The 23,814-nt window shown below is 44.2% G+C and overlaps 2 protein-coding genes across 3 annotated transcripts; one reads left to right on the top strand and one right to left on the bottom strand.

Annotated features, from left to right (window-relative positions):
- Positions 1-219: 219 nt before the first annotated feature.
- Positions 220-11,117, bottom strand: map3k12 (mitogen-activated protein kinase kinase kinase 12). Its single transcript, XM_056298587.1, has 13 exons — positions 10,637-11,117; positions 8,193-8,376; positions 7,774-7,965; positions 7,385-7,543; positions 6,684-6,842; positions 6,295-6,403; positions 5,966-6,075; positions 4,822-4,938; positions 4,320-4,454; positions 3,076-3,802; positions 2,903-2,970; positions 1,371-1,668; positions 220-381 (listed from the first exon to the last, which is right to left on the bottom strand). Exons 1-13 carry the CDS (start codon positions 11,115-11,117, stop codon positions 220-222), a joined length of 2,901 nt encoding a protein of 966 aa, XP_056154562.1.
- Positions 11,118-13,542: 2,425 nt separating this feature from the next.
- Positions 13,543-20,668, top strand: aaas (achalasia, adrenocortical insufficiency, alacrimia). Of its 2 annotated transcripts, none has more exons than XM_056298599.1 (17): positions 13,543-13,610; positions 13,981-14,117; positions 14,630-14,757; positions 14,862-14,917; positions 15,026-15,117; positions 15,224-15,270; positions 15,610-15,708; positions 16,210-16,353; positions 16,704-16,824; positions 16,956-17,080; positions 17,546-17,606; positions 17,712-17,802; positions 18,464-18,554; positions 19,707-19,774; positions 19,921-20,002; positions 20,136-20,220; positions 20,425-20,668. In XM_056298599.1, exons 2-17 carry the CDS (start codon positions 14,007-14,009, stop codon positions 20,578-20,580), a joined length of 1,557 nt encoding a protein of 518 aa, XP_056154574.1. In that variant the 5' UTR covers positions 13,543-13,610; positions 13,981-14,006; the 3' UTR covers positions 20,581-20,668. The 2 variants fall into 2 exon arrangements, with proteins under 2 accessions (XP_056154574.1, XP_056154582.1); XM_056298607.1 differs by having other exon boundaries at positions 13,551-13,610; positions 13,965-14,117.
- Positions 20,669-23,814: the final 3,146 nt, after the last annotated feature.

Genomic DNA, 23,814 nt, shown 5'->3' with positions numbered 1-23,814 from the left:
CGGACATCAGCCTATGACAAATGCCCTAAGTCATCTATCTGATCGCCAACCAGCAAACTATCTGGGCTACACCCATAGGTCAACTTGTCATAGTCTGAGGAGTGTAGTAGGTGTGCCCCCCTATGGCAACAGTAATGTACTGCACTGACGGAAAGGTTTACGCTGTGATGGTTGTCCCCCTGTTAGCTAGCTGTAGCTCTTAGCTAGTGTCCCGGTGAACTACGGTGGAGCTGTGTGGGGTGCTTGCTGAGACCCCTGTTGGGGTACTGGTTGAGACGATGGTACCCAAGCACCGGCGCTGGGTGGGCGACTGGGCTCTCCGCTGCCCGACTGGTCCAGCTCGGCACTGTCGCAGTCCGAGTCATCGCAGAGTGCCCGACTCTGGGGGACGGACAGAGAGAGGAAAGAGTGAAAGATGTCATACTTGACCTGAGTCAGACATAACAAAAGTTTTCGCAGTGAGTAGTTTGTGGTATCAATCAATCAGCTGTATTCACTGCAGTCAAAGTAAAATCAACGTTGCAAACCATGAAATGTTGTTATAGTTATTGTACTTAGAGAGCAGTGGATCGCAGCTTTCTTGCCCCCCACGGCCTCCACGGGAACTACTATAACTTGTCTGCCTGTCATCTGCACACACTCCAATGCGGTTAGTTACCGGAGCTTATTCCATTTAAGCTCCTAAAAGTGACTTAAAACATTTGCCATTGCAGTAATTCTCAAATACGCACAAAGCAAAGAATCCTTCATTTTTCTTTTTCTCCATTCATAGCAGACTGATCAGCTACGCCATTCGACATGGTAACACTGAGCAACACCCATCCATTCCATTATCCGAGCCGCTTATCCCAATTGGGGTCGCGGGATGCTGGAGCCTATCCCAACAGTCACTGGGCGGCAGGCAGGGAGACACCCTGGACAGGCCACCAATCCATCACAGGGCCGACACATTCACACCTAGGGACAATTTAGTATGGCCGATTCACCTGACCTACAGGTCTGGACTGTGGGAGGAAACCCACACAGACACGGGGAGAACATGCAAACTCCACACACAGGACGACCTGGGATGACCCCCGAGGTTGGACAACCCCGGGGTTCGAACCCAGGACCTTCTTGCTGTGAGGCGACCGTGCTAACCACTGTGCCACCGTGCCACCCTCCACTGAGCAACATTGCAAGCATTTAAGTAAACTATTGCTTGCTCTTTCGCATTCGACATGCAAGCACCTTCTTTTTTGTCTTTTTCTATTTTTTATTTTTTTGGCTAACTCAACGTATTTCCTGTGTGGACGCCTGTCTTGATGTTTTGTGATCGACCTGGCAGATTTCCCCCAGAGAGCCCCTGTTCCAGAGTAAAACCGGTTCACCTCATTAGGATTCTGTCCGGCCTCCATCGGGGCTTTGGACCGGCCCAGAGCCCCCTCTCTCTCTGACAGGCCATCAGAAGCTTGCGCTGGGTCCGTATTGTCTGCGGGTATCTCTGACCCCTGAGACAGGAGGTCGTCGCTGCGGTCGTCCAGCCTGTCGTCCGTGTTGGTGCTGACGACGTCAGGTGTGCCGCTGTGGGAGTGGTCGGTGGTGTGGCCCTCCTCACCGTCTGACACCGAGAGGTTCTCCGAGCTGAAGGTGGAGACCGACTGGCATTTAGTGATGCTGGTCGGTCGTCTGCAAAGGTCGGAAAACAGCAACACGGTCTTTTACAATCACCGAAATGTGAATGCAGGTTGGGGTTGTAATGGAATACAAGTAACGGCAATGCATTTTCAGAATACAGAAAATGAAGTATCTGTGTGAAGCCCAGGTTACGTTTCGAAACACCCTTGTTGAGATTAGTTACCTTATAAGTGTTGAGGGGACTACTTTAAAAGTGCTTCCCACCTAATTAGCATCGGCGTTACGGGTGGGACAATGTGTTGATGTTTCATTGCCGAGCAGGTGCGAGCGCACATAAAAATGAAAGGAAATTGGCTTTTAAATGGTTGTCTTAGGGCTGCATAGCATTAGCGAGGCAAGGTCAACTGAAAAGCACCCCCCCTGGTGAAACTTATATGCCCCGGCACTGACCCTGTCCCTAATTATAAGTAATCCCACAATCTTTTAAAAAAACTATTAACTATTTTCATATCGGCACATTTTCTCCCGCGTGCACCACACATTGGTGGTGCACAGCAATAATTGGCAGGTGGTCAATACATATCGAGATAATGGCATTGAGATACCACTTACACGTGGCCAATTACCCCACTCTTAGCTGTCCCGGTCTCTGTTCCACCCCCTCTGCTGACCCGGGGAGGGCTGCAGACCACCACATGCCTCCTCCGATACATGTGGAGTTGCCAGCCGCTTCTTTTCCCCTGACAGTGAGGAGTGTTGCCAGGGAGACGTGGCGTGTGGGAGGATCACGCTACCCCCCCCCCCACAGGTGCCCCAACCGACCAGAGGAGGCGCTAGTGCAGCGACCAGGACACACCCACACCTGGCTTCCCACCCACAGACACGGCCAATTGTGTCTGTAGGGACGGCCGACCAAGCTGGGGGTAACACGGGGATTTGAACCAGCGATTCCCGAGTTGGTAGGCAACGGAATAGACCGCAACGCTACCTGGACACATAAGTTACTCTTTTTGAGTATTGTAACTGAATACATCACTGATTACATTTAGGTCAGCGTATTCAGCATTCAGGCACTAAATGCTTTTTCAAATTATTTTGCCCAACCCTGTGAGAATGTAATGAAGCGGCACAAAATAATACACATTACTGCGATCTGTTCCCTGCACAAACCAGGGAGTCACGTGGTGTATTCACAAATAGCAGCAAGGAGCAATAGGAAAGATGAGATACTGTTGGAAAGATTGAGAGAATGTGTTCCAGTTCTGAAGGACGGCGACTTGCTCACCGTCTCCGTGGCAACTCAACCTCACTGTCAACTTCACCCTCCTCCTCTTCTGATGACACGCCGCGCCTCTGTAGTCAGCGACATGACAAGGGGGGGGGGGGGCACAAGCGAAAATTAGTGTTTGAGCGAGAATACTGCAGGTGAGAAACAGCTCTCAGGGCAGGCGAGCGTACCTGTTTACGTGTAATAGCTGCTCGATAAAGAATGGCTGATGGGGTGAGGTGCTGACTCCCAATGCCCCCTGACGCCCCCCGGGGCAACCTCACAGCTCCGGCCCCTTCTTCCTTATCGTCCCCATCATTTGGCAGGCGCGGCGACCCCAGGGACCCCCTCCCCGCAGCCACCCCCCTCCCACATGGTGAATCTGGGCTACTAGAGAAGGGGAATGATGCAGCGTCCTCGCTGGGAGTGTCGCTGCGCGGTGGGGTCTCCGTGAGGTCATCCAGACCGGTCGCCCCCACCTCAGACTCCCCTAATCCAGCGGAGGCACTCAGGCTCCCCCCTCTCTCCCTCCCACCCACAGAGGGATCCCCTTTCCCTTGGCTGTTGGCCTCCAGCGTGGTGCAGATGAGGTCAGGGCTGGAGGATGAGAGCTGCCGCTGCTGTTGTTCATGGGTGAGGCCTCGCAGGGCCGCACTGGGCTCCAGGAGCTGCTTTGAGGAGTCCACTGCCGAGGAGTTGTTAGCCTGGACGGATGCGTCCCCGTTTGGGGAGGACTGAGTCGACTTCAGCCCGGCCAGGTCGCCACTACTGCCCTTGCCGGGCTTGCGATGGCGCGTCTTTATCCGACGAGAACGACTGGGGGATGTGGAGCTTCTGTTGGGGCAGGCTGGGATAGTGACCTGCATTACAGACGAGTCCATTTTGGGAATGATTACCTCAGACTTGAGGATGTCCGGCCTGAAATAGATGTTAGGGAGGGAGGGAGCAGTCAAAAACTACAATACATGAATTCAGATGTTATTTATTTAACATACCAATACTTAATACTGGATACTAATTCTAGATACTAATGCTGGATTCTAATGCTAATTATTTACTGATCAATTAGCTAATTAATTACTAATTATTTTCTGTGATTGTTGTGATCACTGAAATACGACAAGTTTTAGGGCTGAATTGTTTCGGAATGGGCATCACAATATATGCATGTACAATAGTCATGTTGCAAAGGATGCAATATAAAGCAAAATGGGCCCATCAGTCATGTGAGACTAAAACTCTTATTGCTCGACAGAAAAGGAAATCTAGCAAGATCTGGGTTTTTATGACTACTTTTGAGACAAAAATATTCCAGCGCATCTGACAAATAATATAATTTAGCTGGCTTTAATGACATGTTGGAAAGCGGCCCTATTTGCCCCTCTAAAATCAGCCCTCGGTTTTACTGAATGAAGATTGAAATGAGCTCGCTCACCTCTTTCCAGAAGGCAGTTTCTGTGGGACATTCCTCTTCTTGATGAGTTTGTCCATAGAGTTGCTGGAGCTGCTCTGTCTGGAGCTATGGTGCTTAAACAGGCCCGGGTACTTCTTATCCAAAGACTGCTCCCTCCTGAGAAATGACCCAGCCCCACAATGTAAACGGCCTTCTGACGGTAAAGTAAATTATGATTCGCATGTCTGTAACTGGCAATATTTAGAGAGCATTGCAGAAAGTATGGTCACTGAAACAGCGATGTAGAAATGTCTTAACAAGTAGTAATGATAATAATAACAATAATAATAATACAACTACTTAATACTGTGCTAAACGATGTCTGTCATTACTTGGGTAACACTACACAGAAATACCATCCTGAAACAACAGCGTAGAATGCGTTAACGTGTAATAGTAATGGAATAGCCTAATACCATGGTAAATATCATCCATGTCTGTGCAAATGATAAGCAGCCTGTTTATTGAATGTACTCATCCATACCGCTGCAGTTCTCTCTCTTTGAGCTCCAGCTGCAGCATGACAGCATTGAGCTCCATATAAAGGTTGTTAGCTCTCTCCAGCTTCCTCTCATAGTGCTCGCGGATGTCCAGAGCATGCCTGCGAAGGACAAAGGCTGCTGATGACATCATGCTTCCGCATGAGGGAATCCAAATCTCCTAAAACAGAAACGCACTCGGGGCACTTTTCTTTATCCAAAAGATTGGATAAGATGAAGAAGAAAAGAAGAAAGCCACTTTATTTTTTCATTGTACATGTCAATGACATTTGTTTTCTGCAAATGAAACCACCCTAATGTATAGGAGCAGTGGGCAGCTGCAGCACCCGGGGACCAACTCCAGTTCTTCTTTCCATCGCTTTGCTCAGGGGCACAGACAGGAGTATTAACCCTAACATGCATGTCTTTTTGATGGTGGGAGGAAACTGGAGCACCCGGAGGAAACCCACGCGGACACAGGGAGAACATGCAAACTCCACACAGAAAGAACCTGGGAAGGTCTCTGGGGTTCAAACCCAGGACGTTCTTGCTGTGAGGAAACAGTGTTAACCACTGGGCCACCATGTCACCTAAGACACAGAGAAATGGGATTTAATGGAGCTGCACTTATAAACTAACCTGGTAACAATACCAGTATATGTTAGATCAGTGTTTCTCAAACTGTGGGACGCATACCGCCGATGGTATGCAGACTGATTTGCTTTGCCAGTAAAATCATATTATCATAGTATGGTTTACAAGGTGTGATTGCATTCGTCACTGTTTGCAAAGAAATCCATTTACATGTGTCTTTTTTTGCTGTTGTCATGATGAGAGATTGTAATCTGTTGCGGAGGTGTGTGTGTGTGTGTGTGTGGGTGTGTGTATGTGTGTGTGTGTGCGTGCGTGCGTGCATGGATGTTAGTCATTGAATGTTTTCTGTGGCTTAGCAAATTGAAGGCTTGTAGGTGGTACTTGGATGCTTTGGTTTGATCAGAGATGTTGCTTGGTCCAGGACGTTTGAGAACCACTGTGCTAGATCTTACAAATCTAGGCTTGAATGACTTGTATGATACAAGAGAGGAGACTCCAGAAAGATCTATGGGAGGAATCTTAAAAGGCAAAGGGGAACCCAGGTGAAATACATACCTGAGCTCCTCTCGGCGTCGGTTGATCAGTTCCTCATCCAGTCGGTGGAGACAGGTGCCCTCGGATTTAATCTTCTCGAAGTGCTGTTTCACCTCCTCGCGCCATTCAGCCTGTTGTTAAATATGTATTTTAGTTGACCGCTTATCTCTAGCCAAGCAAGGAATGTACCGTAAACTAAATTTCACTTATCACAAATGGTATCTATACTGACTGTTAAATGCACATCAAGTGTGCCTATAGCATGCACACACCAGTGTATCTATGTATTTGGTGTGACTAAAAGTGAACATCTACCCTCTGTGAGGCTGATCCCAACAGCGATGTCCTACCTGAGATTTGAAATACGTCTCCTGTGGAGTGGAGAGCACGTCAGCGGATGCTATATCCAAGTGAAGGAGGATCTGACGGAAAGAGGGCCTATTCCTGGGCTTACAGTTCCTGCAAAGTCAATATTGTATTTTCAGCAGGACAACAGTGCACATTTACGATGCGCAATGAAATCAATTAAGGTCTGCGTGGGCCAGTTTTCACTTGTTGGAAGATCTGACAGAAGGCTAATGTCTCCCTATGCAGCTGTTATCAAATCTTCCATCTACTAATTCACCCGCTCATTCTCTGCCTCTCATACCCCCCCCCCCCCAATCTCTCTCTCTCTCTCTCTCTCTTTGCTTACTCTTTCCGTCTCCTTCTGTTTATCCATTTCTGGGGCTTTGCTCACCAGCACTGTCTGAGGAGGATCTTGAAGCCATCAGGGCAGCTCTCTGGTATGGGCAGCTGGAGACTGTTGTTGCCCACGCCCCAGATGATAGCAGAGGAGTCCACATCTTTATACGGAATCTCTCCAGTTAACATCTCCCATAGTACCACGCCAAATGACCTGTGGAATCACATGCCATTGACTTGCAGTGCATGTCATCTACATGCTGGGCAAAATGGACAATATTAATGTTGTGATAATCATAGAAAATTTGACACGGTATCGATATTCATCACAATGTCAACTTACACGTATAGCATGTTTAAGAGTCCAACTGAGGCTCATCACTTTGAACTGATTTGTAATGTGAAGTATAATTTCAAACAAAAACTAGGTTTCAAATAGTACTCACTCAGATATCTTAGACCTCTCAAATTTTAGTTAATAAATTCTCGTTATCATTAATTTAGATGACAAAATTGTGTATCGCGATAATGCAACGTCCCATTTTCATCCCGATACAATACCGTTTAAAGATGACAAATGGTAAAACTGAACTACCGCCCAGCCCTTCTTACACAAGGACGCTGTTCATTTATAATCTACATATCCGTCACAAAAATTGTTTTTTGTACCTCTGCACACCCTAATACTAAACATCTTAATTTTTTGTTTTGTTTTGTTTTGTTTTGTTTTGTTGTGTTTTGTTTTGTGTGACTCACCAAATGTCCACTTTTTCAGATACGGGCTCATTCCGGATGACTTCGGGAGCCATCCAGGCTACGGTACCAGCGAAAGACATCTTGGTGCTTTTGTCACTGAGCTCCTTGGAGGTGCCAAAATCGGAGATCTTTACCAGGTCATCATGTGTAATCAGCATGCTGAAAAGGACATGGCAACATTGAGACTCATACTCTCTTCTGTTCTTTGGTGGATTTTTGGTGTAAGTGAAATCCACTTTAAGTGGGAATAATTTGAATTTCACATATTCATTTCTGGTCTCCTGGTCGATGGGGGTGTTGTCGTTTGTGTTAGCTGTGCTTGGGGCTGGCTGGTGGTGGTGGTGGTTGTGTGTATGTGTATGTATGGGAGGGGGGTTGAGGTGATTTACTTGGGTGACTTGAGGTCTCGGTGGATGATTTTGTGGAGGTGGAGGTAGTTCATGCCACCAGCAATGCCCATGGACCAGTCCACCAGCAGGGAGGGGGTGATCTTACGGCCAGCACGCAGCACCTCGTAAAGCTGGCCTTGGGCACAGTACTCCATCAGGATACAGTAACATGGTGCCTGGGTGCACACACCCCTGTGAAAGAGAGAGAGAGAAAGAGAGAGAGAGAGAGAGAGAGAGAGAGAGAGAGAGAGAGAGAGAGAGAGAGAGAGAGAGAGAGAGAGAGAGAGAGAGAGAGAGAGAGAGAGAGAAAGAGAGAGAGAGAGAGAGAGCTAAACAGACATGGGTGGCTTGACAAAAGAGCGAATATCCAAGCCCTGTACTTTGACTCAATGGGTGTGTTGATACACGAGCTCCCTCACTTGAACGTGATGATGTTGGGGTGCTTGAGTTTGCGGAGGTGTTTGATCTCGGTCTCTTTGATGTCCCGCACTTTCTTCACGGCCACGTCCTCTCCGTGAAACTTGCCGAGGAAGACGGCCCCCTGCGCCCCGCTGCCGACCCACTGCAGATCCGAGATTTCCTCAAACGGCACCTCCCAGGACTCTGAATATGGATCCGACACGTCAAAGCCGATTAAAGGTAATCAAGGAACAACATTTCATATTACGAAACGATGACTCGAAACTATAGGCCTGTTCAAAGCTGAAATCCACGATTTTTGTCTTCATTATGTCTACTGGACCATAGAGTCAGGTCACATCGTTACCATGGTTGGAGACGCTCCACACACCGCTGTCGAGACGTTTCACCGGCCCGAACACCTGGTACAGCGGCCAACGCGTTCCTACTCAAACGGGGACAAGGGTTGAATTGTGACCGCGATGTGGCGACGCTTCTGTTAAACAGATAATTACCAATTCTACCGTCAATATTACAATACAACGGTGTTCCCCATAGAGTTTCATGTGGTTTGTGTCTCAGCTTTTGTCTGAGAATGCCATTTCTACAAAGGTGGGAACTGTTTACTGCTGAGACGATGGCACACAAGCAACAGTGGCTGATACACCTTGTTTGTAGTTTTCGATGTCCGAGGGAGGGAAATATCGTGGAAATCACGGACTTCAGCTTTAAACGTGTGTTCTCGATCAATATGAGACATACAACGTGGAATACACTACACACAGACACTCTTCATGCACCGTTCTTACACTGAATCGTTGTGGTGCAAAGGGCACACGCTGGAAAATAGACCAAATGAATAAAGATGGCGGCCTTCCGGTTTACTCACCGCTTCACTGTATCCTTCCACCGGTACTAAGCATCAAGTTGTCAAACTAAAAACATACTGTACAACCTTGCCAGTGTGAAGAAGAGATGGAGTGTACATCGCAGTGGGAAATGGGCCGGGGGGAACAAAATTGCAGAAAACCAGGGGACCAAATCTTAATGCATCTAGTTTAATGACCTGCTGATAAGTTATTCATACCAACAAAAAAAAAACTTCACTCCTATCTCCCCATTCACTGGGACCGGTGAAAACCCAACAGCGGGGGGGATCACCCCACTTTTCATTTCCTAATCTGTCCGTTAACGGTCTCCATCATAACTACCCGCGACTGCATGAAGCGGATCAATTCTTCATGAGGTCCACTGAAGTGTTGGACTTCCTGGAGGACTGATACCATGGACAGACTTCCTCTAATCCAGCTGGGAATCTGGAGTCCAGGACTGCTTTTAATGGACAAGGCTGTTTGTTGCACACACAAACCTTGTTATGTTGTGTTGCCGGTGGGACACGGCAGGCAAAGAAGTAAGCAGACTAGCCTAGCAGGGAGCGAGGCTCGTCCACTGCAGCTAAACTGTAGGTTAGCTGGGATGCCTTTCCATGGTTATGAAATAGGGCCAGGCGATAGTTTAACATTATCGCTTATCATCTTTCACTGATATTGTATCTGGAGGAAATTCAGATATTGTCGTATTATTCTAGTTTATTGCATGAAAACTACTATTGGTTTGATATATGATTTACCAAACAGCTCAATGTGATGAAGCTCAGTTGGATTCTTAAACATGGTATATTTCCATATGCGAGCAGATATCTTGATATATATATATTATTTTTCATATCGCCCAGCCCTATTATGAATTCATGTGAACGATTTCACACAGTGTGATGGCCCTGCGGCCTGTCCTGGGTGTCTCCCCGCCTGCCGCCCAATGACTGCTGGGATAGGCTCCAGCATCCCCGCGACCCTGAGAGCAGGATAAGCGGTTCGGATAATGGATGGATGGATGGACTTGACACAGTCAATGACATGTTCAAGTCCCAGATGACTGTCAGATGATCAGTGATGTCCTACACATCACTGATACCGAAACCAAGCTTGTGGTTGTTGTTTTATTTTGTCATTACAACAATGCTAGTTGCTGTACCCCTAAATCATTACAACACAGAGAATATAATCAAATACCTGCAAGTCGACTTGGGCAATAAGTTGACCAATATCAATGTCATGATGTGAGACTAGATGTGATGTGGCATTTTGTTTATTGTGAAATCACTTAAATGTTGACATTCCCTGGTCTTAAAGGCTGCATTACAGTAAAGTGAGGCAATCTTCTGAACTTATTTGACTGTTTTAGCTTAGTGAATTGAACAATTGTTGTCTCTACCTGCTTGGTCCTCATATCCACATTACTAATGATAATTTATCAACATTTTCCTGTGTATAATCACCAATTGCTATATTGTCCGATTACTGATATTGAGGCATTCAGTCAAAAATATTGTGATTATTGATTTTGTCAATATTGCCCAGCCCTCCCTGCAGGTCAAAAACACTCTCGCAGACACGTCATGTACCTTCTGGGGTATGCTTGTGTTCGGTCGAGTAGGCCTTTCCAATCATGGTCCAGACTGGTTTCAGGCAACCAAAAAGTCCCTCCAAGAAACCCCCACTTCCTGACTGCAGCCGGATGTTTTCCGCCTGGCTCCGGACGGCACCAGCTTCCGAGCTGAGCCCCGCTTCTGCCCCACCCCCACATTGACAGGCCTCATGTTCGTGGAGTTTTAGCACGCTGTTGTCAAAGTGGGCTGAGGTTCCATCGCTGGGCGTGGGACTGCTACCGCAGGTGTGGGGGCATCCGCCAGACCCTCCTTGTCCACCTGTGTCAATGGACAGCACGTTGCGAAGGACACACTGTGTCGGGGTCAGGTCAGTTTCGGGGGTGCAGGCGGGGGTGTCTCCATCGAGCCTTCGATAGGGGGGTTCTGAGATGGGGGTGCTAAAGCCTGAGAGGGAGGGGGAGGGGGCACGGGGCTCATGGATACAGGTCCCACTCATCAGGGGCTCCCCCAACACGGCAGGTTAGGGTGGAGGGGTTGTGTCAAGATGAACGGTAAGCCTAAAGGGAGAGATTTATGAAGAGAAATACATTAGAAATATCTATTGTGAGTGTGATAGCGCTGCTGTAGCAGTCTGTTTATGCAAACCTACAGTTAACATATCCTATGTTTAGACGGCTCTTAACACGGACAGCAGTCCATGGGTCTGAGCTGAGATCAGCTGCTGCCTGTGCTTGAACTGTCTATTTTGACCCTGCTACATGTACTACATAGTGTCTTAATCAAAGCCTCACCAACCTTTCCACAAACAGCCAAAAATATCAAATCAGTGCCATGAATTGATCAAATACTCCATTCAGTCTTTTCCGCACATCACAGTTCAGTCTGAATCAGGCTGTCAACCTTATTCCAACATCGATGAATGGAAACAGCAGCCTGTCTACTGGAGCTATCACCTGGAGCAGAGATGAGATTTATGAATGAACTGACCCAGGACCAGGTTATGGCATCCACAACCTGGTCACTAATCAGCCTATGAGGCGTATCATCAGTCGTATGCCTAACAAAATCAAATATGGAAAGTCAACAGTACCCATGTGCCGTTAACCATTCGGTAAGTGAAGAACACTGTGTGCATCTATAGAATATGACGAATTGCATAACCACCCAATGTGCGCCTGTGTATGCAGGTTAGTGTGTGTGTGTGTGTGTGTGTGTGTGTGTGTGTGTGTGTGTGTGTGTGTGTGTGTGTGTGTGTGTGTGTGTGTGTGTGTGTGTGTGTGTGTGTGTGTGTGAGAGAAAGGGGTGGGGGGGTAGAGCACATGTACCCAATTCACATCGCCAGGACCAGCTCCGTATCCCTTATACTGCACCACTGCATGAGGAGAACCACGACGACTGAGCGAATTGAAAGCGTGAAAATGGAGAATAAAACAGACACACACAGACACACACTGGGTCTGTGGGAAGGAGCACTGCACACAAACGCACGAAGATCAATCTTTAAATAACCAAGGATGTGATGATGACACTCGGCAGCATCACAGCCGACGTGCATGAATTGAAGCCCGAACATTAGTATTGGTCCATGCCAAGTCAAACTGCCGCAGCGTCCCTGGATTCAGTAAATCTTGGCATCAACACACACATTTCGTAATGTGGGCTATCTCGTTTCTCAGATATTATTCTTTAACATTAATCGACAAGGATTTTTTTTTTTGCAATAGCCAATTCATTGGTGCAGTGTAAGGCAACACACACCGCATGAAGCAAAGTCATCACACCTGAACGTCATATAATACCTGATCTCTTATTATAAGCGTTATTAAGTGGTAGGATGACATTCCCATACCTTTCTGCCTGGATGATGTCGCGTTGTCAAGTGAGGGGTGGGTTCAGCTTCCTACTGGCGGCGGTAATGAACAACCCGTAGTGGTTTCTCTTGTCCAGCCTGTATTTTTCGTGAAACTCTCAGCCCACGAGTTCACGTTATCAGGACGAATCCCAGCGGGCGAATCGTGTTATCAATAACCGGGGAGCCATGGAAGGCGAGCGGGCTTGGGGGAGGGAGCTGTCTCCTTCCCGAGTGCTGAATTGACGTCACGGAATCGCGCAGTGCCCACAAGGGGGCGCTACTATCGCCCTCCAAAAAATATGAAGGCTGCCAAGTTTTCACGTATTCTTTTAATTACAGCATCCTTCCACCCTCACGAAGAGCTGGTTTGTATTTTCTCTGTTTGCTCGTTAAGCCTTCCTTTAATGTGTGTTTTTTTTTAAATTTAGTACTACATGAAAAAAATTGCCTATACTATAATAGTGTAGGCTAATAATATCAGTAAAATGTATTTGTTTAGTAGAGAACATTTTATTAGTACTGAAATATTAGTTGTATTGTGTTAGTATTAGTATAGTATTAGTAGTGTATTAAATGTAAGAATTTATTAGCGTAATGTTTATTCACATAAAAAATATAATTTTAAGTATGGTTTTCATGATTTATTTGTTTTATATGTTTGTATGATTTATGAGAATATTTTGTTTACCTGCTTCAAACTGGCTACTGCAGATAAAGTTCAACTTGGAAATCGTTGTGAATAATTTGGTCTCTTTTCAATTCTATTCTACTCCATTCTAGTTGTGTAAGCGCATCATACGGTCTTCGATAAGATGAACGGAATTTCATTAAAGGATGATGTCAGTAAGTAAAATGTGATAAAGTTGTAATACGACCATTCCTCGCTCATTCATCCAAACTCCTGCAGACGCCGGTGTGGGAGAATAAAACTGGTTTGCATAACGTCGGTTGCCGTGGACTGTCGCTGTACTTCCTGTAGGGGGCAGCAAACTCAAGCTGCGGCAAGGTAGCGGGTTGGGAAAAAAAATCCCTACGTTGTTTGTCCCTTACTACCACCCGTACTTACACGGCGGGATTCCGGTCTTAAAATCTGATACTACCACTACTTTAGGGGTCCGTTAAGAATCCGGTTTTAAAGTAAGTATCTTAAAACAGATTATCACTCTGTTACCAATCTCTTATGATAAATAGCGAATAAACTGGCACTAACGTGATAAATTAATGAAATTTCAAATAGTGTTTCTGTAGCCTCGCTGTCTAAGCAAGTCCATAAGAGTAATATGACTGCAACATGCTAACCTAGAGCAATTTAGCCAACTAGGTTATAGCTAGCTGAATAGGTGCTCATGTCAACAACACAACGTTGACAGCAGATTTGACGGTATGTCAGCAGCACCTCGGTGTCCACTGCTATCTTTATAGACGTTAATTCGTGACGATGTATTGATGATACTTTCCATTGGTGTGTTAACAACGAAACATTGTCGTAAGTTATGGTGTTTTGTAGGGGTTTTACTGTTGGACCATAAGAAGATGTGCTCTTTGGCACTGTTCCCCCCTCCATTGCCCTCGGGACAGACGATCCTGTACGAGTCAAACAACGAGTTGGTGTCTGGACCCACGACGGACAGCTGTCTGAATCAGGTCTGAAAGAAACACCCATACATTTAATCCAGTAAAGGATTGTTCTACCCCAGCATGCACTGGGTGGAAGACAGGGAGATACCCTGGACAGGTCACCAGTCCATCATAGGGCTCGCACACAGACAGTCAATCACACACCATTCACATCTCTAATTTTGAGACTCCAAAACACCCAACATGCATGTCTTTGGGTGGAAATTGGAGTTCCTAGAGGAAACCAACTCACAAATGGGGAGAACATGCAAACTCCACACAGATGGGCTGGAGTCATAATCCAGGATCAACTTGCTTTATATTGAAAAAGAAATTGTGATATTTTCAGTGAATAAGAGATTTACATTTAAGTGATCTTGACAAGGTTTCTTGGTCCGAATCTATGGTCTATTTGATTTGAGAACTGTCCTGCAAGTCTAGGTAGGTCCGCCTGCTAAGTTGTATGTATTTTGTGCTGAGGACATGTGTTGAATGGCCATATTTCAAAGGTACATTATGGGATTGTGTGTTCTCTGTAGGAGTTTAGTCCTCAAAACCTTTACTTTCCTCGGGAGTCACTAAAGCCTCACAGCCGAACAGAGAGTAGCAGTAAAGCAGCCTTTTTGGTCCACTGTGAGACACTGTGGATGCGGAGTGCAGCTGCCTGGTATGTAACACACACAACACACACACACACATACACACACACACACACACACACACACACTCTCCCACCAATAACTTCTTAACTCTTCTTTCTCTGGCTCTCAGGCGGGATGCAGGTCTCACAGGGCTTCTAAATGAAATTGCCAATTCAAGTACAGAGGGTAAGTTAGACTCCGTTTCTTTTCTTCTTCTTTTTTTTTTGCAATTGTGCTTTAAACATAATGGCTCACTCGATGCCTGATTCTCAATAAGTCTTGTGATTTTTCTAGTGCCCAAATGGCTTTCTTTGAGTTCTGGCTTTGTCTTGGCATTGCTTCAGAGGGTCTCCTCTTTCCATAGCTCCTTGTTTCCACACCTCACAGTAAGTTGATCCAGTGAGTTCAACATATTAGAGTACTTATGATAACAAAGGTATATGTCAGCACTTACTGTGTTTTAATTTTTTCTTTTTGCTATCTCTTTTATAGTTGACTAGTGAGGACATGATTGCTGAGTTTTCCCAGGTGTTAAAATGGTAAGTGCTGACCTTGTGAATCATCTAAAATAAATATTTTAGGGTCATTCCTCCATGGAAAGCCAAATTTGGAATTGAGGACAGATTTTTTTTTTATGCCAGAATTGATTTACAGAATTCTTACTAAAATCACACAGTATTGGATTTTGAAATGTACTTTTATGTCACTGAAGGTTTGTTTGTTTTTGCATTTTATGAAACAATGGAGTGATATGACATTGTATTCCTTTCAAGATTGTATTCCATTTATATTCATAATTGATAGACTGATATTGTGGTCCTAAAATTGCAAACTTAATGCCTTTAACATACTTTTTCCCTGGTCTTCTGCTTTGTCAGGTCTGATTGTTCAGTCCGAGCCTTTGCTTGGCATCCTCATACAGACAAGTTCGCTGTAGCTTTATTGGACGATTCAATTAAGATCTACAACTCTAAGAGGTACCAGAATCCTTCTCATTCTATTGGATTTTGAAGTCCACTTCCCAGAAGGTCAGAACAACCTATCAACAAAAATAAAGAAAAGAAGCTAGAGGGTTATTAATGAAAGCTTAGGAACACAATGGTTGTGCTATTGTAGGTGATAACAGCTGGTAAAAGCCACAGAAAAGAAAGACGTTTGAAGTCAACATTTTTAAAACATGCACTGCTTTGTACCAGTGATTAGTGAAGACAGAATACATCGCAGTTACTCCACAGCAGTGGTGATGTACAGGAAAAGGCTTTGTCACATACAGTGGTTTAGTTTGCCTTAAGGAGACCAGCCTCAGTGGTCTCCTTAAGCCTTTCCTATCACCATAAATCTGTACTCCATGACAGAAATACTCCAAAATCATGCTGTACTAGCGCCTCTTAGAGCAATGTTATTTTACTGCATTGTCCTTGCTGAGTCTCCTTTTGTTCCCTTTCACCAACTCTGAACATGTGGACTCTGTCCTTCAGCGCCACAATTCCCATACTGAAGCACCGTCTACAGAGAAGTGTTGCTGCTGTGCAATGGAAACCACTTTGTGCATCTGCCCTGGCTGTTGCCTGTCAGAATTTTTTGCTGGTCTGGCATGTAGATCCCTGCTCACTGTCAACCAGGTAATATAGTAATAATAAATCAATCTTATATAGTGCTTTTCTAACACTCAAAGTCGCTTTACAATAAAAGGGGTGAAACAAGACAACAGATAAACATAACACAGACATACAGGGGTGGATGGGAAGGGGGGGGGCTATGAGAGAGAGAAGCGGCAACCACACACGACGCTAGCAGTACTCTCCGACTTAAACAGATACAAAAGGGCAAGAAAAACAACAACACTGGATGTTGATTTATGCATGCTGTCTGAGGGTAAGGCCACACACCACTGCATGATGCTGTTTTCTCTCCTCTATGCTATAATTTTTATTTTATTTTTTGTCTTTTTTTTCCCATTCCAACCCTCCAGGCCAGCCTCTGGCTGTGCTCAGGTATTATCTCACCCTGGCCACTCTCCAGTCACCTCTATTGCATGGTCCCCAAGTGGATCTCTGCTTCTGTCAGCCTCGCCCATGGACACAGCCATGATGGTATGGGATAGCACTCTCAACATCTAAAATTAGCCTCTTCATGCTAAAAAGGATATACACAATGCATTCTATGAATCCACCAATGGATGGCTGTGTGGCTGCCTTTACTTCTGTATTCATCTATTTGCCAGATATGGGATGTAGCAGTAGAGCGCTGTGTGCCACTTCAGCGGGTGGGAGGGGGAGGGGTGACCCACCTGTCCTGGTCACCTGATGGCAGCCTCGTACTGGCTTCTACACCTTCTGCCTTATTCAGGTTTGAAAATACATCCAGCAGTATCTCGAAATTGATGGAGTTTTAAAGACAATTTATAGCAGTTTATTGGAATTTAGAATGTTTGGAGTTGTATTTATAGTTGGTTTGTTGCTCTTATTGGGTTTTGAGAAACGAAATTTCATCTCTTTTGTGTATGAAAGTACATGAATGAGATGACAATAAATTTGTTTCTGATTCTTATTCTGATTACTTTCCAGTTACTGCAGCCTAAATCCACTGTCAAAAAATGTTTACGAATTTTCCTTACTTCTGATTTGTTTTTAGGATGTTTAGGTTGGAGTCCTTTTACATTTAGGTCCAATTTCTTTTATACATATGAGCAAATATTCATATCTGTGGTTTTTCCTCTAGCGTTACCTAGGTAAAAAGTGGTTGTTAAGTAAAATATTAAGGGGTTTGTCTGCACATGTAGCACTGATGAGTAACTCAAAGCTCTTATTTCAGAGTTTGGGAGACCAGAATGTGGACGTGTGAGCGGTGGCCATGTTTGAAGGGCCGTTGTCAGGTGATTGCCCACATTTAACAGTCATTGTTCATTCTTGTAACATGTTTGACAGGTGGGGCCATGTGATGAATAATTAATTGTGTGTCTTATTATTTTTTTGGTCAGTCTGGTTGTTGGAGTCCAGATGGGAGGCAACTTCTTTTCGCTGTACAGGGAGAGGCTGTCATCTATGCCCTGTCCTTCAGTGATTCACCAGGTTCACACTATTCACACAATGTCAAACATGTCAAGTGTTTTAGAGAAGCATGCCAACATTGAGGTGGTATGTTCTAATTTTCTGCTAATAGTGTAATATTCAATCAGTTGAGGAATTTTAATTTTAAGATTGTCAAGAAAATAACAATTTTTGTGACAACTGGAAACGGATGATCCGCTGTGGTGTCCCCTAACGGGAGCAGCCGAAAGTAGTAGTAGTAGTAGTAGTCACAAAAATAACAATAGTACTTTATAAAGTACTGAGTAACTTTAGTCTTTTGTGCAAAATAATACGGAATGATCTTAACTATTACATTGAAAATAGTAAATGCCCAAAGACTGCTGGAATAGGCTCCAGTATACCCGTGACCCTGAGTAAGGACAAGCGGTTTGGATAATGAACAAAAGGATAATAATAAATGTGAATGTGACATATTTTACAATTTTTTTTTTGTGAGAAAGTAGCAAGTATTATATAGTAGTTGAAACTTTTTTTTTTCTGATTTAACATTTTAAAACTACATCTTGGTCATCCACTGCTTCTGCACAGGAAGTGATACTAGTGAAGGAAAAAAAAATTACAAAACATTTTTCAAACATCTTCAGAATAGAAGTATATAGATATGATTTTCCAGTTCTTTCCTGTTCTTCCTTTCCATAAGCACCTTCAGGAACATTAAGAGGACCAAAGACTGCAATGGTGGTGGCCGACCTGTCGGAGACAACCTTCAAAACGGCAGACGCAGATATCATGTAAGGATGAAATACATTAATGGAAAAAACTGGGCATTACGCACTTTAAAATTGATTTTCAAAGTTGTTATGTCTTTTGGTTTATTGTAGAGACAAAAACGCTCTGACAAAGGCAGAAAGACGTGAATCATGAACTACAAGAGTTCTAATGCCATGCAACTCCCCATACTCATCAAAACAAATTCTTACACTATAACCCCAAACTAATACAGCAGTAATTTTATTTTTTGTAAATTAATGAAAGAGAAAATGCACAATCAAAAGCAGTATTTGGGGCATCCCAGTGGCTCACCTGGTAGAGCCACCGCACAAGGCTGAGTCCTCACCGTTAGTGTCCTGGGTTCAAATCTGGCCTAGGCCCTTTGTGGCATGTCATCCCCTCTCTCTTTTCTGTCGCTGTCTACTATCACTATCAAATAAAAGCAGAAAATGCCAAAAAATAATCTTTAAAAAAAAGCAGTGTGTAAAAATGTTCCGTTTAATTCAAAAATAATGAACACTATATCAGCAAACTGGTGTGGGATTTGAAAATATCTAAATTCACATAAATTTTCACATTTCCTAGTTGGAGAATATTTTTCTTTCTCTCAATGACTATTCTGTTGTTCACTGAGTTTTGCTTTGCAGACGAGTTCGTACCACTGTGTTAAGACTTTTCCAGATTTTAGTCATGAAAATCAAATGTGTTTGAAACAATGGTGTCAGGGATGAGCAACATGATCCAGAAAGGCTTGGTGTGGGTGCAGGTCTTTGGTCTAACCAAGCAGTTACACACCTGAGTCTACAAATCAAGGTCCTTAGAAAAGACTATTGGTTGACTAATAGAATCAGATATGTAGCTGCTTGGTTGGAACAAAGACCTGCACCCACACCGGCCCTTTCTGGATCATGTTGCCCATCCCTGGAGCTCCTGAGTGGATTTTGGGGGCAAGAGAAATGCTGAGTGTCTACCACGCCCTCCCCATGTTATTGTAGTCTAATTAAATTGAGGCTATAAATCGGCCTTAAAGTTGCATGTCTTTTCTTGGTGTAAGATGAATGGAGTCCATGTTGGCCAGTGCTCTGGTTGTCTGGTCATGACATCATACAGCCTTAACTGTACACAAAGAGAATTCTTTTTAGACTTTCACATCTTGTTTATTTATTTGCCAGGGTTGGTGGAGAGATCCAAGCTCTGGCCTGGGACCCAAGAGGAGAAAGGCTTGCAGTGCTTCTCAAAGGTCTGACACATATTCCCTTGTTGTTGTACTCAATTTAACTCTCCCCTAATTGCGTGCTGCAACTTCCGTTATTTCACTGTAACTCTTCTTTACAGTTTGTCCTCCTATACTTTTAAAATATGGCTCAGTCTCACTTTATCTTTCAGGTGACCCCGAAGCAGCAGACCGCCCTGCTATGATAGCAGTGTTCAAGACTGCAACCACTCCCATGTTAGAGCTCCTGCCATGGTAGGACTGTTTTGCACTTTTCTGCTGGAGTTCAACTTTGTGTGTTGTACTAGCAGTCAACATTATTGTTTCTTAATGTAGACGATCTTGTTTATGGTTGTATATTATATTTGCATCCTGTGTTTCCCCCTAGTGGTTTTATTCAGGGGGAGCCCGGGACAGAGCCAAGACTAATGCAGTTTCACCCTCATTTTGAACATGGAGCCCTGCTCACTGTGGTCAGTCTGTCTATACAAATATCTTGTTGCTTTGTTCTTATTGAGTTCATTCTTATTGAGTTCATTAGTTCAAGTGACAGATGTGTAGATTTCACCCATAAATGATGTTGGATGAGGATTTTAGGGAATAAAGACTACTCACTGACTACTCTGTATTTAACCACCTCTCAGTGACTGAAGTAATGTTTCTCTTTCTGTTCCTAGTGTTGGTCCAATGGAAGAATTACCCACGTGCCTTTCTACTTCCTGAGTGTGGGGGTCCTCCATCTTGGCCTGAATGGCAGCTCCCAACTGCCTCTCCCCCAGGACAGGCCTGCTGACTATGCCAATCAGACCCTTTATACAAAGCTCACCTCTTAAGCTACCCACACTCCTTACATATTTGCACTCTCATTTTGCAACTTTCATTAATACATCTCATCAATAAATATTAATTGTATAATTCTCTTGCTAAATCGAGGCTTGTTGTGCCTTTTTATGATTGGTCAAGCAACTTCATCTAATAGACATGATTGTGGGGTGATCTTAATCTGCATAGCAACTAGTTGAGTCATTACATTACAGTAATTTAGCCGACGCTTTTATCCAAAGCAACTTGCAATAAGTGCATTTAACGTAGGAAATCAGGAGAACTACTAGTCATCAGAGGTCATAAGTGTATCTAAACAAGCATCTAAGAGCAAAACCAGTGCTAAAGTAAAAGCACAAGAAAGGGATTAAAAAAAAAAAAGAGTGAATACAATACGTGCTAAGAACAAGTAACGGTAGTAGTTCTTGAAGAGGTGAGTTTTCAACCTGCGCCGAAAGATGGGCAGCGACTCCGCTGTCCTGACATCAGTGGGGAGTTCATTCCACCACTGTGGGGCCAGGACAGAAAAGAGCCGTGACCGGGTCGATCGGCAGCAGGGGGCTCTGAGCGACGGGGCAACCAGGCGTCCCGAGGCAGCAGAGCAAAGTGGTCTGGCAGGGGTGTAGGGCTTGACCATGGCCTGGAGATAGGAAGGAGCTGTTCCTTTCACTGCCCTGTAGGCTAGCACCAGAGTCTTAAACTGGATGCAAGCAGCTACTGGGAGCCAGTGTAGGGACATGAGAAGGGGAGTTGTGTGGGAGTACTTAGGGTGGTTGAACACCAGACGAGCTGCAGCTTTCTGAACAAGCTCCAGAGGTCTGATGGCCGACGCCGGGGCACCAGCAAGGAGGGAGTTGCCGTAGTCCAGCCGAGAGATGACCGGAGCCTGGAGTCATCCTTGTAATATGCAATTTCCCATGCAGATAATTCTCATCCAGTGAAAATTTCATTATGTTCCCATATTGCTGGGTTATTTTAATATACACATGGATAATGTCAACAATACTCTCACAAGGGATTTTACATCATGCCTGGACAGTTTTGGATTACAGCAATATATACGTTTTCCTACACACTCCAATTGACACATCCTTGATCTGATTTGCTGCTCTGGTGTAACTCCTTGTAATGTAATGCATCTGATTAACATATTCCTGACCACAAGTTAGTTTTTCAATCAGAATCAGAATACTTTACCCCTGAGGGGAAATTGAGTAATTCCGTGTTAACATTATTCAAAACAAATTTGTTAGGTTCCATCTAATTCCATAACATTAACAATATTGATTTATCTGCTCTTTCTAGTAGAATTGATAACCTCCCCAGCAAAGACAATTTATCCACCCCAGACGAACTGGTCTGTCATTACAACGATGGACTTTATAGTCTTTTAAACGGCCCTTCTTTAAAAACCCAGTCTGTTTCCTTTACCCACTCTTCCCCTTGGTTTACACCTTAATTACGCCATTTTAAAGCTAAAGGCTGTCGCCTGGAATCTCATTATGACAAAACTGGCCTTGTTCATAAATACATATGACCACCATTTTCATACATACATACTCTATTATAAGGGGGCAAGGAGGCTCTTTCCACAGCTAAATCGTCCTATTACGCAAATTTAATTGGATCAGACGAAGAGAACACAAGAGCCCTGTTTTCCACGGTAAATAATATTTTATGGCCACTGGACACTCTTGCACCTCACCTGTGTTCAGTTGCTCAATGTAACACCTTCATGACCTTTTTAATGCCAAAATTGAAAATATTCACCAGAAATTTACCTCTTTGAACAATACTACATACAGTTCACCTTATTGACCCTTCTATGTTCCCCCCTTTTCTTCACTATCTAGTTTTAAACTCCCAACTGTTGCTGAAATATTTGGACTCATTTGTAAATCCAAACCATCTACCTGCCAATTAGATCCCCTCCTACTGATTTAGTGAAAGTCTATCTACCTTCTCTGTCCTTTAATAACTGATATCATACATTCATCCCTTACTTTTGGTCTTGTTCCCTCATCTCTCAAAACAGCAATAACTCCAATACTTAAGAAACTTGGTGTAGACCCCAACAATGTCAGTATTTTTCACCCATTTTCAAGTTTACCATTTCTTTCTAAAATACTTGAAGGAAAAGTTATAACTCAGGTGCACACTCACTTGACTGACAACAATCTGTTTAAACAATTTCAGTCTGGTTTTTGCTCCTTTCCCAGTACAGAGACAGCCTTGGTGAAAATCACTAATGTTCTGTTGATGGCAGCTGACTCTAGGGTTCAACCATACTCGTCCTCGATCTAAGTGCAGGCTTTGGTACCATCTCATATAACATCCTCCTAGAGAAATTAGCTTCCATTGGAATCACTGGCACCTCTCTAGCCTGGTTTAGATCATATCTCTTTGGCTGCACTCAGTTTGTCCAACTTAAAAATGTGAGATCACAATCCTTTCCTATTACTACCGGTGTTCCCCAGGGCTCTGTTGTGGGCCCATCCTATTTATTATTTACCTTTTACCTCTTGGCCATATTTTCAGGAAATTCGGCATTCAATTTCACTGCTATGTGGATGACACCCAGCTCAATCTATCCACCAAGCCTACGTCCACTCTTCCGCCCACTTCCCTTTCTGACTGCTTACTAGAAATTAAATCCTGGTTCTCATACAACTTCCTCAAACTTAATATTGATAAAACTGAGGTTCTCTTCATAGGTACTTAATCTACTTTGGCTAAACTTGATTGTTTTTCTCTGACTATTGACAATTCTAGTTCCTGCTTCCCCTCAGGTTGAGTCTGGGTGTCATCTTGGACAGCACGTTATCTTTTGAAGCACACATCAACAATGTTATTCAGTCTGCATTCTTCCATCTACGCGATATTAATCGTCTTTGCCTGTCGCTTACACTTACTTGATTACATCCCGTATTGACGACTGAAATTCTTTGGTCTTCCTCTCAAGTGTCTTTATAAACTTCAGTTGGTCCAGAATTTAGCTGCCTTATCATTACCAAAACTCCTTCCATAGATCATATCATCCCCGGTTCTTCAGCATCTTCATTGGCTTCCGGTTAAATACAGTATAGAGTTCAAGATTCTGCTTCTCACCTTTAAGGCCTAGCTCCTTCGTATCTTTCCAAACTCCTTCATATCCACACACCGTCCCATAATCTCAGATCCTCTTCTGCTATTCAACTCTCTACACCATCTGCCTGCTGGACTACCATTAGGTCTAGAGCCTTCAG

This window comes from Lampris incognitus, chromosome 2, assembly GCF_029633865.1.
Source record: "Lampris incognitus isolate fLamInc1 chromosome 2, fLamInc1.hap2, whole genome shotgun sequence".
NCBI classification, from domain to species: domain Eukaryota; kingdom Metazoa; phylum Chordata; class Actinopteri; order Lampriformes; family Lampridae; genus Lampris; species Lampris incognitus.
The sequence above is the reverse complement of the archived record's forward strand: the minus strand, read 5'-3'. Positions and strand labels throughout refer to the sequence as shown.